The sequence below is a fragment of the Anneissia japonica genome, unplaced genomic scaffold, assembly GCF_011630105.1.
Source record: "Anneissia japonica isolate Jap-2015-1 unplaced genomic scaffold, ASM1163010v1 scaffold3066_len296678_cov185, whole genome shotgun sequence".
NCBI lineage: Eukaryota > Metazoa > Echinodermata > Crinoidea > Comatulida > Comatulidae > Anneissia > Anneissia japonica.
In genome coordinates this window covers 59,479-79,859 of record NW_022725920.1, presented here as the reverse complement: position 1 = coordinate 79,859, position 20,381 = coordinate 59,479, and the positions used below count along the sequence as shown (strand labels likewise).

The window sequence follows — 20,381 nt, the reverse complement described above, 5'->3', positions numbered from 1 at the left end:
GGGGGGCGGAGGGGGGGGGGGGGGCCTGAAGTTGGGCCGATCGAGACAACACTATCCGCGAAATTTTTGTGTTCTAGACGCCTGAAAATAACATTAATTTTGAGGCGTTCTGGGCTTATATTTTTTTTCCTTTTCTTTCTTTTTTCCTTTTTTTTTCCCCCCCCCCCCCTAAATCCGGCCCTGTTAGCTTTTTATCGTTGATCGCTATCGGCATAGTGTGCTTATGTATCGTCACCAGTATTTTCCACGTGTATACGGAAACTTACTGCGTCGAACTGGGGATAAGCTCCAGCCCTATGAGCCCCAGTGGCTCGGAAACGATTTAGTTAGTAGTTAGTAAACCCTTTATTGTACTCATTATAAAACACACGTTATTAAATCACACATTTAAACACGCTATCGGAGGCTAGGCTTATATATCACGCTGTGAGAAAGGACAGTGGTAGTAACTCTATGTTGCAAATAAATAGACGTGCTGCAACTTCAAAACTGGAAAGTTGTTCAACGTCGTACGTCCAACAGGTGGGCGGCGAAGTAACTCAGCAGCCCCTGGTTAGGTGTGGGAGGTGGGTCGGTCAATACTGTAGTTCGGCTAAACACCTTCTTTTGAGAAAATTCCTTTTGATAAAGCAAACAACCCTGGCTCTCAAAACCATCACAATGATAATGACACACAACTCCTGAGGGGCACTGTCTCCTCACTCAACAAAAACTTTTCCCCTGACAGGGCACCTTGTCAGTAAAAATACTACTGTGGTTTACAATCATATTATTTTAGCAAAAGACATTGGAAGATTAAGTGAAGCAGTACAGGATTGTGAAGGGAGACTGACCAGCCTAAATTGACACCTGTTCCACGCTTGTCCTATAGTTGTACTACTGATGTATTGTCAAAAGACTCCCTCGATCAAATCCGAACAAAAAAAAAAACAGAGATCGGATGAACGGAACTGCTATTGATCTGATATAGGCCTACATAACATGTCGATAATCAGCTAATACAATCTGACTGCCAAAATTAATGTCGATGTGACTCTCTTAAATAAAAACTCTGACTTAAATTAAACACTAAATTTTCACTATAAATATAGATAGAGATGCCATAATCACAAATTTTCTTACTTTAGAACCAACTATGGTGGGGCTGGAGGTGGTATAGATCCTCCCTCTTTGAAAGTACCTCCCCGGGCCCCCCGCTATGTTGAATTCCTGGATCCGCCACTGGGTAATTTTATCGGGACGATCTGATCTTTTAGTCGTTCTTCTAAATAGGCCTACGCCATATTATATACAAATGTTGCAACAATCATCCAGATCACATAGGCATCATAAAGACTTTGGAAGTCGTTCCTTTGTTTTTTATTTTTTTTTATCAACATGGGCCTGTTGAGTAAACTTTCCCAGTTTTAAAGGGTATTCCAAATTTTATTTCCAATTTAATTTGCTATTATACTAATTACAAACACCCTTCATACAGCAAACAATCCCGTATAAACCATCAGAATGATGATATCCAAGTCCAGAAGGACTTTTTCCCCTGACCCAACGAAAGTTTTCCCCCCGGACTGCACTAGGGCATCTAGACACCACTGGCTTTCATTGGAGTATCAACTTCCCTCATTCTACAAAGTTTGTAGAACCACCACACATTTTGTTGACCTCTTTACGTGGATAGTACGATTATCTATCTGAGAAGAATAACGAATTTTATTTTTGTTTTTATTATATTATTTATCAACACACTCATGCAATAAGGATTGTCAATAGCGAATGTATCACTGTTCTCTCTTGTAGGTGACAATCCCTTACACAAGACAAACATCACGGTGCTCAAGATAGGAGGTTTAGGGAGGTTTTGGTCTTCAGAAAAAACCTGCAACACTGACAGGAATTGAACCAAGGACCCTGGGACTGGAAGGCAAGCATCCTAACCACCATGCTATTCAACTCCATATACCGGTACCGTATCCTGCTACAAACTGATGGAAAAATTCAAGATTTTTGAGAAAAATACTCACAAGTTAACGCTTGCAAAAGAATATACCGGTAATTATTTATTTTTGATATAGAATCAAGTGAAGAGTAGTGTGACATAAACAGATTATCAGCTTCAATGGCAATTAAGGTCATACAAAGAAGTTCATGAAATTCAGAGCGCAATTTAATTTAATTTAATTAACTGTCCATGAAATAATTCTAACGAAAGACCACGTAAAATAGATAGGCCTTACCGGTTAATAAGCAACTCATCTACACTTCCTTGAAGGTACAAGTCCGACCTGGTCCAGGTAGTGCTAACTTAAGTGATGTTGGCATGTAGACCTACTATAGTCCTAAAAATTCTGGGGAAAATATTATCGTATTAGTCTGAAACCTGGATATTGCGCAGTAATGGTAATAGTGACATATTTTTAAAGCGCATCCTACGAAATCGTCTCTGCGCTAAGAAACCACAGCCCATGTGCACAAAAAACAAGAATCAAAAACAAGATCCAAATAAAAGGAATCAAGTTCATAAATAAAATAAAGAGAAGTTATGAGATTTGAGCCGAGACTTGAATGTCATGGAGTCACACACAGTCTCAGGTAGTTGGTTCCAAAGCTTTGGAGCAGCAACAATAAAATGGAGCAGCAACAATAAGGTGACCAATGGGACAGTTGAAAATGGTAGATGAAGATGAGGTAGAACGCAGTGAAATAAGATTGGAGAAGTTACGTGAGGAAGATTTATGGAGTTACTTGTATACAAATAACAAGATCTTGAAGTTAATTCTCAGATGAATCATGAATGGGTACGTCGTTCCAGTAGATGTACAATAACAAAATTCGGCCGATGATAAGTTCAGAATTGTGTGAAAATGGAGAAAAATGATGTCAGATCCCGACAGAGGCTCCATTGTAAGACATGAGGTATGTAATGGCAGACAAAATTAGGCACAACATCGATTATAACCAGGTGTACGTTAACTTGGACGACACTATTTCTGATCTAGAATTAGGGTTAGATCAAGATTACCGGGGTAATAGGGCCTACATTTCTTGGTCTTTTTTTTCATAGAGGTCGCCATTGCTCTATATGTCGACCATTACTATTATTTTATTAAATGAACCCTCCCCTTTCCAGGTAACCTGTTTATTTGACATAGATGTGGGGGAAACGTTGTTACGTTTTTAACAACTACAAAACACCCAGCGTCTAACACGATTCATACAAATTCAATTGAATTGATAAAAGCAAAAGCGAGTTTATACAAGCGCAAATTTGCTACCTTTAATTACTCCAAAACTCCGTAAACGATGACCTTTTATTTTTTGTCTTATTGCACAGCTGCCGCAGTCATCATATTGACGATTCTGCAAACTATACATTGTACGAAGTCCCGACGGATATCATATAAAGTAGCCTTGACTAAGTCTTCTGAAGATTTGCCTTTATAAATAGGCCTAACATTGAATGTACTTTACATCTTGGCAGAATGACAATTTGAAATTTTGCCATGAGAACGCCTTAAACTGGTCATTTAGACGTTAGTATCTTAGAAGTTCACCAAGATACGATATGATAAAATACGGATGGTAATTAATAAACTCTGGATTTTATCAGAGAATTGATATAAACAAGGGTGCCATTTTCCAGTATGACTATTAGTAGTATCAAGCACAAACGTTCGTAAAGATATTCGCTAACATTTCATTTACTTTGTGACGATATTTCATTTTACATGTACATATCTTGGTCCAGTTTTGCATAGCATCGACATTATTATCCCGTAAAATTGTATACGTAATGTTATGTTATTTTCGATGGTATAAAAGTTGCTAGCATTAATTTGTTTATCGTTTTGAAAAAAAAAACAAAAAAAAACAACAAAAAAACGATCCGACAAAGCACGTGTGTGCGTACCATAAAACCTCGAATTGAAGCCCTGGGCTTCTTTTTTTCTTTTGCGAACTTTAAATGGCTTTTTTTTCGAGACAGATGGGCTTCTTTTCGAGGCTACTTTTGGAAACTAAAGAGAATGGCTTCAATTCGGGACGGGCTCCTTCACGAGTTTAAGCATGTATTCTATTCGAGGTTCTACGCAGGGGTGTATCCAGGATTTTTTCTGGGTGGGCCGTGATCATGATTCTTTGAACCTTTTCATAATGAAATAACAGCAAGATGTGATTAAAATGTCAACACAATTTGCATGAAGCGGATGGTAGGCTCAGTTGCATCATGCAATTGGCAAGGTCTTTGGACTCATTGCTGGTACCTCATCAATGCTTTTTAATTTAAGTCATTATGAAAAGGCCCTAGAAAAAAATGTCTTTGGAAAAAATGTGGACCGTTGAAATTTCTTTTTTTTTTTTGAAGGGGGGGGGGGGGGGGGGGTCATACGACCTTCCCGACCTCCCCTTGCATACACCCATGCTACGATATGGTTTTACACTGGGAGCTTTCGATTGCACGACGACGGTAGAAGGTAGAACGTAATGAAGTCAGTAAAAGTCATGTGCGCATGCGAAAACGTTAAGTTCACCTCGTCGAGTAGATTCTGTAATGCAATTTGGCCAAATCTACGTATGCAGAGAACGTTAGATACCAGGTAGGACGGTCACGCATGAGTGATTCTTTTCTAGCGTCGCACAAATCGTTCTGTAGGACCTAGCAACAATATCCAAGGGGCGGTGCTTAGTGGAATAGTCTATTACAATGCTCTACTCGTTATTCCAACAAATACACACGTACGACGGTGTCAATCCTTCGCAAATTCTTTATTCAGGCAATGGAGTCATTCACCTCGTTCAAAACATCGAGCTATCCAAGGCAATTAAATTGGTCACAACATGCAATTTACACAATTGTACATCTGACAATATATTTGCAATATTTATCCTATATTTTTCAAAAAAAACAACTACAATAACAAAATTAGGGGACTCGGCAATGTCAATGCAACTATATGTTTTACTTAAATATATACAATCTTTTAATCAATTAAGCATTTAATTTCTCGACAAGTATTATTCACAAAAACCCGGAGAACTGAAAACGGGCAGAGTTCAAGTAATCACATATATTATTTTACACAACAAACAAATTTTATACAAATATGTCATTTTCAGTTGAGAACCATGTTAGATAAGTTAGAGTTATTACAAAATTTTGGGAGGACCCATAATGCTACACACACCAGAACCCACGTACTGGTAATTATTTCATATTTCCAAATACTGTTTTCACTGGTGCATACGCTTATAGTAAGTACAGTATACAAAATTATCATCAAGAACGTGCACTATTTATTTAATTACATGTATTTATTTTAAAAATACATTTTGATAATGATGAATAATGCATTCGAGGGCGTGCCGATGAACCTTTCCGAAGTGTCAATCAAGATTAATTAACCAATCAGAAAAAGGCTTGGAATACGCGCTTGTCCTACATACGCTAGTCCCCATTGAGTTGTTATAAATTAATAGGAATTTTGTTGAATAGATGATCTAAGGTAGTTCCACAGTCACACAAGTTTTCGGTTCCTTAGCAACGGTATCCCAAGGAGCAGATTTTAGTGGAAAGGTCCATTAATATTTCTAGGAATTGTACACAAATACATTTTCAAAAATTAATGTCAGTAATTATTTAGATTAATTTACCCTTGACTTAAATCTGAATTGATAAAATAAAACGTAGGCCATCACTGTATTGCAGTAAAGTGATTAGTTGGGAATACTCCCTTTTTAAGATTAAACTACTACAGTACTGTACAATTCATTATTAAATAATAAAAGCATAAAACAGCATATACATTTGGGAATTAAGACCAAAAATATTCATCAGCCTACCTCGTCATTAAGCCTTTTTAAACAAAATATTGAAAATGTTAACAGAAGAATATTTCTTTTTGGAAAGCAGTTAAACGTGGTAGAAACTATAGCCCAAATGAACACTAAATAAAAATGAAAAAACAAACTAAATTGTTTACAAGTTTCATGGGTTTTTGTTGATATTTTACATTAAAATGCACAAAGTAACTTGCCCCAGTTATTTTACTTACTAGCCAATACTGATGATGATGTGGTGGTGATGACGAATTATAAATATGCTAAATTTCTGGACTGTATTTATCCTCGCAGCATGAGATTTAAAAAAAAAACATAACTTTCTTGAATGCAAATTTACTCGATTCTAACTTCCTTGAAATCAACAAGTAAATTTTTATTCTAATAACAAAGAAATTTACATAATTACATCAAGAAGAGAATTAAAATCTTCATAAATAATTTTATCGAATTTTAGTATTTTGACATTTCATTACATATGATTCAAATACATTAATAATTAAAAAATAAATTATTTTAATTTTCGTGAATTGTAAATCCTCAACTAATTCAGAAGGTATTTGTTTAGGTTCTATAAAAAACTCACAAAATCTCACATTTATTTAAAATATTCAAATGTGTAAAAAATTTGCACTTTTTTTGTCATAACGGTGGCTAATCGTCATTAAAATTGAATTTTAATATACTAACCCAAATTTTAATTTTCTTATACATTACTGGTGCATTTTTATGGTCAAGATGGATTTAACAATGATAAAACAATTTGAATTTTACATTTGCGAATCTTAACCAAATAATTAAGTTAAAATATTAAATTCCTTGCACATCTTCCACAAAAGGTTTAACATAAATTATTATTAATATTATTAAAATTATTATTATTATTATTATTATTATATTAGTAATTATAATATACTAGTACAGTATTATCAAATCATCATTAAATAATTACACCATTATTATTTCAATAATTACTTTGTTATAAGTATAATGGTTTCTCATTAAAAAATAATTTACTTGGAGAATATATTAAAGGTGGGAGGGGGAGGGAAGGAACTAGGCTAATTTAGTGGCATGTTCAGAGTGAGTGGGGAACATTTCATTAATGGAATCATCCAAACATATAACATGGAATATAACAAGGATTTATTATTTCCCATGAATTTCATATCTTTAATTATTTATCCCTATCAATTGAAATGAAAACCATGCCAACAGGCATGCTGTTACTATGGTTACACGAATACAGTAATTACAGCATTGTTAAAAAAGCATTTACAAGAAGCAAATTTAAATCCGGGATCTTATGTTTGCATAAAATAAAACAAAGAGAAGATAAAAAACATTAAGGAATGTTAAACTTTAAAAAAATATTATTTTTATTATTACTGATAATTAAAGATTAAAATACAATTTTCTTATTCAGTTCTCGCTTCCAGGCACTATTGTGAATAACTAACAGAACAAAAATCCCATTAAAGTATCACACACTGTTACATTCCAAATTTTAAAATATTGAAACAGATAAATCACTACTTAATACAGAGATGTCAAACCAACTAACTCTTCAAACATTTAGAGGTTTCACTTGATCTGATATTTGTGAGTAGGCAAGAGTGATGAACTTACAAGCAACATAAATTAAAAACATACAGAAATATGATTTTTAGTAATAATATTGATATAAATATAGCAACACGTTCACATTACTGACCCTTGATTTGGTTGATAAAAATGTATTTTAGTTGCAGCTTAAGATAGTGGATAATTAGAAGAAAGGGGTTATAGCAATCAGAATAGCGACATGAAGCCAGTAATTTTACTGAATAGTTTAACAGCAACAACTATAAGCACAGATGATCGTCAGACTCCTCCTCCACATTCTCAAACCCTATATCCCCCATTCTTGCATTCTGTGTCATATTGACATCTTAAACTCTACAACTCTTTTTAACAAGATGCCAGAGTATTACTGACGCATTTCCATAGCAACAATTACATACATGTTGTTATGTTAGATATGCTGTTGTCAGGCAACAGTTGTTACTAGGTAACACATTGTGTTGCTAGGCAAAAAAATGTGTTACTAGGTTATGCATGCTGTTGCCAGGCAACAACTTGTGTTATTAGGTGGCACAGTGTTGCTAGGACACACATAATTTACAAATAGACATGTTGTTGCCAGGCAAAATGTATAATTTTAAAACATATTCAACACATGGGGATATATTTCATGTACATCATTTACAATGGGCCAGCCCAAGTCTGGACATACCATTTTTACACAATTCATTACAACTCTATAAGATGCAAATTAAAGCTCCATTGTGTTACTGATATATTCAACCCCCACTTTTAATTATCTGTACAGCAGCTTCACTCCGACACGCCTGTCACTTGCCAAACTATCAGATGACTTCGTTCAGATTTCATTTGTTTGTTCGGCATATCACCAAGGTTACCGCCTGCAGCCTCTTCATCTTCATCATCCCCTGAAATGAGAAACAAAAGGATGTGCCACCATGAAATAAATTAACTCTCACCTTGCCAATGAATGTTGAATCGTAATCAATTTGGCAGGCTGTACATGGAAACACATTTTTACGAAATGGTTCTTAACAAAACCTATTTGATTTTTTTTTCTCCTCAAGCAAAAATGTGTATTACAACTTATAATACCAGCCCCTACCAATATATTGGCTGACAGTAAAGGGGACTGCGACCTCTACGATGAAAGATATTGGTCCTTGACCGCACCACGGATTAGTGAGTAGACGATAAACAAATATGGAGGCTATGCCAAGTTGGTTCGAGCTCCTGGATAAAGAAGAACTAACCTAGGCCATTACTTCTTGATAAAGCTGATTGCAAAATGCACCAAAAGACAAATTAAATATGTCTTGTCAATATTCGACAAACATTGCAAGATGATTTGGTGCTGTTGAAATTGAATAAATGAGCAAAAAAGAGCTAGACACACTCTTTGATCACCTAGTGTGTAGGCCTCTCTAGGCTACGCTAGGAAGTAAGTTCTTTTTAGGCCTCGTAGCGGTATATAAAACAAATATTGACTGCTCTAGATTTGGGAAATGGTGAAATCTATTGCCCTTCGGTGATGTGGAGACCGTAGCCTATCTTCCCTCAACCCTGTGGAAGATAGGCTATGGTCTCCACATCACCTTGGGGCAAAAGATTTCACCATTCCCCTCATGAGCAGTCAATATTTGTATACTCTATTGATATATTGGTATGGACTGGTATTACAAATTGTAATATAGGTGCATATTAATACAGTAAATGAATGTTGTTTGTGATTCGTTATTAAAACCAAACAATGCGCTTGCCAAAAATAGCTCTGTTCACGCAAGGTTTATGCACTGATCTCTACTATAATAGCTGGATTGCTTGTTGACCAACCATTTTACAGAAAAAAGTGAAGCCACTGACGCTAAGTTGGAGGGCCTAATGTAATGTATCAGTTGGACAAGTTTCGTTTGGCATTTGTTTAAATTATTGTTAAAAATAACGATTCATGCAATACTTTTTCTATAACAAATTTAAATTTAACGCAAGGATTTTTTTCAAGTCATCTAAAAAAATTGACACGACTGTTTAGGCCTATGTAGTTTACAAAAATGTGAGTGAAGCCGCGTTGTTACAGTAACGTCGATCGACCTTACTTGTGCTTTTTAAAAGGACAAACAGTCATGTCGAGTGGTTAGATGATCTGAAAAATAATCATTATGTTAAATTTATCATTAAAAAGTATTACAAGAATTGTTATTTTTTACAATAATTAAAACAAATGCCAAAAGAAACTTGTCTAAACTGTTATGTCACGTAGGCCCCCAACATGGCATCGGTGGCTTCAATAAAACCAGCCAATGAGCAATCCAGCTATTATAGTAGATATCAGTGGGTTTATGTGACAAATAACTGGTTTACCCAAATATGGGCATAATATGACATTATCATGCCAAGTAAAGGGCAAATCACACACATGACATCACAACATGACCATATATAGGCACATCATGACTATATATGGGCAAGTTGTGATGTCATGTGTGACAAGGACAAATCACACACACAATTCTCAATTCATTTCCTTATCAAAGCATTACATTGTACATTTTTTCAAGTTGAGTTGACTCAAAAATCTATTTTGAGAATAATAATGTACAAAAATAGAAACTGAAAAGCATGAATCTACTTTTGTTAAATTACAAGCAGAGATGTAAGCGAGTGTGAGTTGACATTTAATTTAGCAGATTAAGTCATAAAAGTGTAATAACCGCTGAACATGCTGATTTCATGTGAATTTGTAGTTTCCTTATTAAATATCTTGTACTTTTCCCAGAAAAATTTATTATATAATATTAAATATAATATAGTACAAGATGTGATGATACTGTATAACTTTTTTATACCTTGTTTAGCAGAATCTTAGGAGGAAAAATAGAAAAAAACAAAAAAAAATAATTATTATTTGTTATTATTTTAAGTTAGGGGTCCGAAGTCTCCAGCGAGTCCTAGAGATCGGGAAGGTCTTCCGCACTCCTGCAAGCAAGAAACTCCTGGAAGATAACCCATCTCCCAAAAATTCACAATATTTGCATGTTTTTACCAGATTTATACTACTTTATTATCAATTGTCTTCTGGAAGTCGGTGTCAATGGGTATCACTATCCACAGAAAAATATAATTAGAAATGTTAACATCTTTCCCAGATGTGGCTTCTTCCAACTTGGGAGCCCTGGTATGTAAACAAACTGGTTCTACTTCTCTGTTTTTATTATTATAAAGATTATTATATTTATTATTGTTATTGTTATTATTATTATTATTACTTTTACTATTATATTCTTTGATTTTTTAAGTTTTCATGGGTGGCTTTTATGCTAGCGGCTGTTGCAACCATTCCCAGAAAAGAGAGAGGGAGAAAAAAACCACTGGTTCTAACAAAAGCAGAGGAAACTAAAATTGTACTGATGAATAATAAAAAAAAAATTGAGGTTCAGGAAACATGTTATAAAAATAATCTTATCTTAGACATGACATGATTCAATGTGAGGTCACTTGTGCATATTTTAGAATGTGAAATATACACAAGATTTGATGACATCACAAGGATAGCTGTGATATCATCACAATTTGTGCATAAAATATAAACAAAAAATGTGATGACATCATAACAATAATATAATTCTCCTTTTTGCTATATTTCAGAATGTGAAATATACACAAGATATGATGACATCACAAAGATTGCTGTGATATCATCACAATTTGTGCATGAAAAATAAACAAAAAATGTGATGACATCATAACAATAATATAATTTCTCCTTTTGGCTATATTTCAGAATGTGAAATATACACAAGATATGATGACATCACAAGGATTGCTGTGATATCATCACAATTTGTGCATGAAATATAAACAAAAAATGTGATGACATCACAACAATAATATAATTCTCCTTTTTGCTATATTAATCAGAATGTGAAATATACACAAGATATGATGACATCACAAGGATTGCTGATTTATCATCACAATTTGTGCATGCAATAAACACAAAACAAGTGATGACATCATCATAAACAATACTATCATTCTTCTCATTTTCATATTCGTTACAGTACCTTGTCTGAAATCAATGTAGCCTTCTCCACCACTGAGAACCAAGATGTTTTTACTGGTTTGCTGATCCCCGGCGATCGGTGCCCCACTTGCCGTCGTAGACCTCACGTTACTTGCTATTCCTGAAATTAGTAAACAAATAAGATAATTCATCTTTTAATTTATTTGATATGAATAATAAAGGTAACAATAGAGGGTGGCGGCTGGTTTTTTTTTTCCAGTATAATGTATTATTATTTTAATAAGAGATTAAATTAATTTTGTGCAGTTTGCTCAACATGACAACTATACTTTATACCACTTTCATGGTAGGTTGCATTTAATTAATATATAGCTTAAATATTTCTTGGCACTCCAGATTAAAGATTATCTTACAGATCAATTTGTTATATATATAATTTATACTAAATATAATATATCTTATTATTAATAATCGAATTGAAACCGAATGGATATTGTAATGTTGAAAATATACTTATATTTTTTTACTATAATTTTGATGGAAATGTCGTTTATATCTACCTCATGAGTAGTTACATAGCAGTGTTGTTAAAATAATAATGCACAAAAATATGCAAATTAAAGCAATAGTCATAACGAAGTCACTTTAAGGTAAATATATTTGCCTTATAATTTAAAGTAATATTTTGCCTTAAAATTTAAAGCTATAAAAAAAAACATGTTTGAGAAATTAAAACTGATTGGATATATTCAAATGTTTGTTTTTGCATCTTTAAGTGTTTTCTATGAAAACGATGTGTAAAATCAATAGACATAAGACAGGAATATTAGTGCTTCTATCTACAATCACAGCAAACATAATTTAAATTGTATAAAACAGATGATTATGATGGACGTGAGAGTATTACTAAGCGGATGGTTAGGATTACATGATTGAATGAGCATATTGCTAAGATTAAATGACACAATTGAAAGCAACAAATATATATAAGGAAACAGATTAAAAATTAGTGTTATATTAAGTTTGGGTTATCAATTGTGATATGCTAGCTTGATGGCAATGATGATTGATAGTATTATTTGACAGTGATTAGGATGATCAGGTTGGTGATGACGATGACAATGATAGAATATGATTGTGACGGCATGGCAATAATGAAGATGATGATGATGGTTGATGATGATATATATTATTATTATTATTATTATTATTATTATTATTATTATTATTATTATTATTATTATTATTATTATTATTATTATTATTATTTTATTTAGGCACACAACACATGCACCAAGGATTGTCAATAGCGAATATTATCACTGTCCTACTTTGTAGGTGACAATCCCTTACACAAGACAAACATACACACGTGATGCTTTACACAAACTAAATCTCAATATGAGATTTAGGGAGTGGAGTTGTTTTGGTCATGAGAAAAAATCCTGCAACTGGCAGGAATTGAACCCAGTACCCTGGGATTGGAAGGCAAGCATCTTAACCACCAAGCTATTCAACTCTATCTTCACTAGAATGTTGTTTGAAGGTTTGCATGGCGAAGTAATAGCATATATGTTGAAGCTTGCGGTACACCACGTAGGTAGTTCTGAAAAGAATTGTTGTAGTTGAGTCTCAACTACAACAGTTCTTTTCAGAACTACCTACGTAGTGTACCGCAAGCTTCAACATATTCACTTGAAGTGTATACAAAATGTACATAAAAGTAGGTTCAAAATACATTTGTTTACTTTTACAGTATGTATAATTTATGTATCTCTACTATGTTCTTGATGATGATGGTATTGATGGTATTGATGCTAATGATAACAATGACAATGGAAGACATTGATCATGATTGTTGATAAAGACAATGATGATAATGATTTTGATGAAATTAATGATGTTGTTAATGGTGTTCACCACAATATTAATGATGCCTTGATAATTGATGAAAACTAATCTTGATGCTAAAAGAGTGCAAGATAAATTATTTTTGTCACGATTGTAATAATAATATTGATGAAAATGACAATGACGTTAAAAAATTATTATTATAATCAATGAGTTGACAGCATTGCTATTGGGAAACAGAACAAAAATCATTATTCTTTTGGCAAATTAGCTAAGCAGAGATGACGGAAAAGTTGCCATTACTGTAGGAAAAAGGTTACAAATCATATTTATTGCTATCGTATAGAATTAGTTAACAAAGTAACAGTCCTGATTTGTGGACAATAAATGTACAAATGTAATAGTAATTGTGATGACATTTGAAGTGGATACAAATGCCAAAGTTGAAGGAAGAAATAAACACTAAGAGTGCACAACTTGTGCAAAGCTAACAACCTCAGCTATGTTTTATAGTCAACATATCCTATGCATTATTTATGCCAAATAAAAAAAAAATTTTTTTAAAAAAAAATTTTTTATACCTTAAAAAAAAAAACAAAACTAAAAAAAAAAAAAAAACCAAAAAAAAAAATAAAAAAAAAAAACAAAAAAAAAAAAAAAAAAAAAAAAAAAAAAAAAAAAAAAAAAAAAAAAAAAAAAAAAAACAGAATGAAGAGATGTATTCTTCAACCGTATAAGCACACAACTTGTGCAAAGCTAACAAGCTCAGCTATGTTTTATAGTCAACATATCCTATGCATTATTTATGCAAATAAAAAAAAAAACAAAAAAACAAAAAAAACAAAAAAAAAAAACAGAATAAAGAGATGTATTCTTCAACTGTATAAGCACACAACTTGTACAAAGCTAACAAGCTCAGCTATGTTTTATAGTCAATATATCCTATGCATAAATAATGCAAATATAAAAACAAAAACAAAATAGAATACGGAGATGTGTTCTTCAACCATGTATTGTAAATATATAAATGTATTAAAAATAACTTAAAATACTATGTAGATATAAATAAATAGAAATTTAGTTGATATATCGAATGCACTATTTATACAAATATAAAATAACTGATAGTAACTGATAGTAAGACAAGATGTATACGTTGTTCATAATATATTATAAATATAATATACAATTTAAAAAAAAATGTATATATAAAGTAGGCTCAAAATACATTTTCATCATAATGTGTAAAACCATAAAAAATAATTTTTTAATAACAATAGAATAAATATGGAAAAGTAAAAATAATAATTAGCAATAACAATATATAACAAAAGAAGAAATAATACTCAATAATATAACAAAAATTAGGCCTAGTAAAATAATGTTTGATAACAAATAAGGAAAAGTAAAAATAATTATTAGTAATAATAATAATATATAACAAAAAAAATAATACTCAAAAATATAACAAAAATAGGGCCTAGTAAAATAATGTTTGATAATAATATTATTAATAATAATACTGTAATAATAATAATAATAATAATAGAAATAATATTTCGTTCATTTGCCTTAAAAAAATTGAGGATGTTGAAATTTAGAGATCAATGTACAATGATAAAAAAACCAACGTAGTCTTGCTATGTTATATATATATATATATGCATGCTGCCTATAATATATAGATATACACACCAAAATGTATCTAACTCACCACCTCCAAGATACTAAAAAACAATTTAATAGACTGAATTACAATAATCCAGAAGAGATCCCAATAAAAGAAATTGTGTAGAAAATACTGATGACATAACAAAGGTATGGAACCCTATGTTCCTATTAAGCCAACTCCAAGTCCTGTCCAGACTATCAAATTGTATATGACAAAATCATGTGACATGCCTAAATATGGTGATGATGACATCACATCATGACCATATATAGGCACATCATGACTATATATGGGCATAGAACACAAAATTTGATAGTGTGGACAGAGTTTTACCACTGCAAAGAAACATTCAGCATATACTTAAAGCTTGAATCACTTAACCACTGTATGAACCCTATTCTATTTGCAATGCATAGTTAAACCCAAGTGCAGTTGGGAATTGTACACACATAACCATGAGCAGTATATACATACAAGATATAAAGTATTAAATCGCTTGATAGATGTATGCATTTACATTAGCCAGAAGCTGGTTTTACACTAGGCGAAATTATTCGCGCAAAACGAAAGCGCTGGTTCATGCGCATTCACATTTCTATCGGAGTTTTTCACTTGAGCGAAATTAGTAGTTCGAAATGTTTCTACTTTTTGAGAAGCGAAAAAATGCGCAACCGATCAGAGCTCAGGAAGCGAACCGACGCTTTCGATTTGCGCGAATAAAATTTTCTAGTATGAAACCGGCTTAAAGCAGAAGACATTCCCACATCAAAGTAACTCAAAACAATAGCTACACAACACTCTTGTAGAAAAAGGTTTCATGCTAAAAACTAATTAAGTGACGCCTCCCCTGAATTCAACACATTCGGCCATCAATATATCAGATTGATAGGTTTTAACTGACAAATGCAAACATTTGCGATTATCAGTGTTTATGAGGAATCTCATTTTGAGTGACTCAATTTCATTAAAAATTTCTATCCACTGCAGAATTAAAAATTATTACACCATTTTAAATGACAATTAAATTTCAGGAATAGAAAATCAAGTGGGAGTTTTCCAATTATACTAGACCCCATTGTACAGCAATTTACATTACTATTGAAGTCAGTGTAAGATTAATTTAATATCACACATGCGATTATCATATGTGGGCAGATTCCAATTAAAGGTGACATGATTAAAGCAGAGATTTATTATGCTATTAAAGAATTATGTACATAATTATAAATATATCTCATGAGATGATCCAGATTTGGGTTGATACCATTTTAGCTTCTACTAAAACCATTGCAGAATTAACAAAATCATAGATTATCATAGAAGAATCCAAATTTTAAGCTGACACAATTTAAATTTTCCCTAAAGACAAGTCAGTTTTAATGTAATCAGAATTTATAATTGTGATATAATTGGGTATATAATTTATCTGATTTAATTTGTTACTATGGATATGCCAATAGTTTACTATTATTGAATCAAACAATCCTAAGGAGAAGGAGGGGGTGAGGCATTAAAAAGCTATTTATTATTTTTATTTCATTTATTTCTTACTAAGGAATGCGCTAAGTAATAAAGCTATTGGTCTTCCTCAAATTAAGGACCATTTTTGGGACTGAGGTTTCCATGATCTTTAGAAGCTTTGGTCTTTAATTAGAACAAATATTATATAAAAGATATGATAGGCATTCATTTGGGGAGCCGCTGAAATGTAGTCTTTATTGGATGTAATCTTTAATTGGATGTGGTCTTTAATTGAAGGGGTTTTAATTAGAGGTAGATCTTGTACTATTTTTGCACCGGGTCAAGTTAGTAAGTCTCATTATGAGGATAAGGATTTGACCCCAGGACCATGAAAATGAAGGCAAGCATCTTTACCACTAAGTCAAAGACAATATTGAATTTTTACGCTCTTTTATTCATTCTCGTTTGATGTAAAAGTGCAATGTGTAATACGAGTTTTATAAGTACGAAATAATTATAATCATAAATTGGCACAAGTTCCTACTTAAAAATTACCCCCAAGTGAACCGTTTTCTACACTACGCTCTGACCACACAAAACTATCAAGCATTAATTCTTTAGTAACATATGCAATGGGCTACATGCTACTGGCTTAATAACCAATTAGCATAGTTGAATGAAAGGATGATGGATGAAATCTCGGGAGGTCTTCTCCCGATGGGTTTACCTTGCTTTAAGTTTCTCCACACGCCCAATCCGTAACTCACTATACTCTTTTCTATAACTTTAAGATATGAATGATAAAAGCATTGTGAATATTATTAGTACTCACCCTGTCCACCTGCATGTTAGAAACAGTGATGGCTCCAGAAATTTGCCCAAGGGGGTGGGGGCATAGGGGTGGGGTGCAGGGTAATTGGTAGGGTTCCTGAATAAAAATTCCTGGTAAGGTTCACAGGTAGAGTTTGAACTGTAATCAATCTACTTTTATGTTATGTTATTTGGATAGGAAGATTATTATTTTTGGTCCGACGACCTCATCGTGGAGTCCAGGGCGACATGGGCCTAGGCCTGTCCGACAGAGGGAAAAAGCCCTCCCGCTGGCGCCAACACTAGTTAGAAACATGTAAAGAAGCAATGTTAATAAGGTAGTTCCCAATTTTTTTTAATAAAGGGTAAAAATGTTGGTACTTATTTGGTTATTTATTGAAGGACCTCTGCAATGATTTGGCAATGATCCTGGTTGGAGAGCTCTCCTTCCCCACAAACCAACGTTATCTGAAGCATTTTCAACACCTCTAATAGCTTGATCTGTGGTATATCGTGGAGGTATTACTGTACACTTACATGGGGATATTCAAATTCCGCACATGTTAAATAGCTCATTTGCATTATCTAAAACACAGAGTGCATTGCTGGTCTTTTTGGCTGTATGTCAGAGAATTGTATAAATCCTTTACATTATAATAAATTGCAACATGGCATACAGCTTAATTTGCATCACCATTGTAACCCTTTAGCACCCTGACCACCTGCGAAAAATACCAGCCTTCACCATAGCCACCACCTGTACAACAAAACTAAAACACAGATTATCCTTATAAAACACACACACACACCTGTACAGCATTAGCATGTAAGACAGGGACATTGCTCAAATTATTCAACAATTAAATTTGACATTGACTACAGCATCAACAAAGACAACGTTGTGAAGCTTAAACCCGTTGAAGGAAATCAATGCTCCTCCGAATTAGATTAGATGTTTCACTGGTGACTATTTAGAAAGAAATGAGTATGTTAATGAGGTTTTGTTCTTTTTTATATGTCATACCTTGATGGGAGGTTCCATTATTTTTCACGAGAAAACTTGTATAGTAATTAGGTATTTATGGTTATATTATGACATAATTAAATTCATTAAAAAGTTACAGAAGTTCCAACTAAATTATTCTCAAAATTGTTCATGACAAAATCTGTTAAGATCTTGGGCTGAATTACAGGCAAGTACAACTAATAAGGCATTACAATTCCATTATGGAATAGTGACCCTTTTTATTATCATCTTCCATATTAACTATAAATATTAATATTCAAAACAGATTGTGTAAACATTATTATGAGAGTAATTCATGCAATGAAGGAAGTTGCACAACATCAAGTTATGTTCAAGTTAGTAAAGTGCACACACACGACTTAGAAAAAAATGAAATGTTATTAAAAGCCATAGTGATACAGACACGGTAATGTGTTTAAAGTTCTGTGTTTTTCTATTTTTTCAAAGTGATTTAAAATATATTTTACTAAAAATTTTAAAAATGAAGAACTTTAGTTTGAATATAACAATATCTTTTAAATGGCTCAATATTATTTTTTTTTTATTTCCGATTTTAAACTATATTTTAGTCTTTGTATCTAGAGGAAAGCCTTTGTACAATAAAAATAACACTACAAAACACCATTTAAAACATCATCTTACTTATTAAATTGCTTAAAAAATAATGGAAGAAAGTAAATAATATTTACTGCTTTATATGGAATCATTACAAAGAAGAGACAAACATGATCAAAGTGAGAAAAATGATATAATAAGATTTTAAAAACAATCTAATTCAACTTTTGGTATAATTTTAGTTCGGTATTGTTAGGTCTTTTAATATCATCTTTATTAAATTATTTTATTGTTTTTCTTAGCTCATATACTCGCCCTCTGGGATAGATGTAAGGTTGTTTTACACTAAAAAAATAGCCCTATAATAATGAATATTCAGCAGTTTATTTGAAATATGCATGACTGCACACACATTTGCATATAAATGAATATGCATGAGTGGAAATTGCATATTAAATGTATGCACATTTGAAGGCAAGAATTTAAAGTAGCAATTTTATGTAGAAATGTTTTTTAAGCAAGTAAAAATGGTTTCTTTTAAGCAGCAAGAAAAAAAAACTGTCTACTGGTTTAGTTACCATTGACCAGAATGTTAGGTGGTTAAATGCCAAATTACAAGGTCTGCAACCAACTTACTTTTATTACTATTACTCAAAACACCGGGGTAATACCCCTGAGCTGAACAGAAAAATGAAGAGAAAAGCAAAGAAAAAAAATAATATATATATATACATATTATTATAGTTGTATGAAAAAAGAGGTCTCTAGTGGTAATGAAACCCACAATCTCCCGCTATCTTGGTGAGCGTCATACCATACATCAGGCCGACTCGATGGAGTTCAATGTCATACCCAGGGAAGGGCACAGATCTGCTTTGAAAGGTGGAGGGGAATGGCATTTTGTGAGTTGACACCCACCTCAGCCCCACCATGGTTGGAGCTGAGGTGAGAAAATTTGAGGAAATATTACCTCTAGATGGCCAGAAATGACACTTTTAGTAACATTCATTATCATCACATCACTATTAGTCACTTCTCAAAAAAAAAAAAAAAAAAAAAAAAAAAAAGAATTTTTAGTTAAACTGTAAAATGGAAGTTATAAAATGGTAAAAGACTCATTTAAACCTGACATTTCACAGTATTTGAGAAATCAGCCTTTAAAGTTAACAAATTCAGGCAGAGACTATTACTAAATTGTTAAAAATTGTTGTTTTAACGTCGAATGTGTATGTATGTATGTATATGTGTGTGTTTGTGTGTAATGCATATATATATTCTTTTATTTTATTTATTTATTTTTATTTTTATTATTATTATATTTTTTTATTTAAAAATGTTATATAAATTATTGCATGCTATTTAATTTTTAATGACGCTGTTAGGAGAGCCACTTGATAGTTTAACTTTTTTGGCAATCCTTGGAAGGCAGCATCATGTTTTTGTTATATTTTTCCTGAAAGTAAATTTGAATTGAATTGAATATGGGGAAAATTATATCATAGTATGATGTATAGATATGTAAATTATAAAGGTTAGTTTAGCACAACAAAATTGCTTGTGAAGAGTGA

General features: G+C 32.5%; 1 protein-coding gene across 1 annotated transcript in view; it reads right to left on the bottom strand.

Annotated features, from left to right (window-relative positions):
* Positions 1-4,739: 4,739 nt before the first annotated feature.
* Positions 4,740-20,381, bottom strand: part of LOC117112981 (C-Jun-amino-terminal kinase-interacting protein 4-like) — a gene marked incomplete in the record, with an annotated part of 67,538 nt that continues 51,896 nt past the window's right edge. The window contains 3 exon segments of the mRNA XM_033256204.1: positions 4,740-8,321; positions 11,478-11,597; positions 17,149-17,205. Coding sequence (XP_033112095.1) covers positions 8,206-8,321; positions 11,478-11,597; positions 17,149-17,205 — 293 coding nt within the window.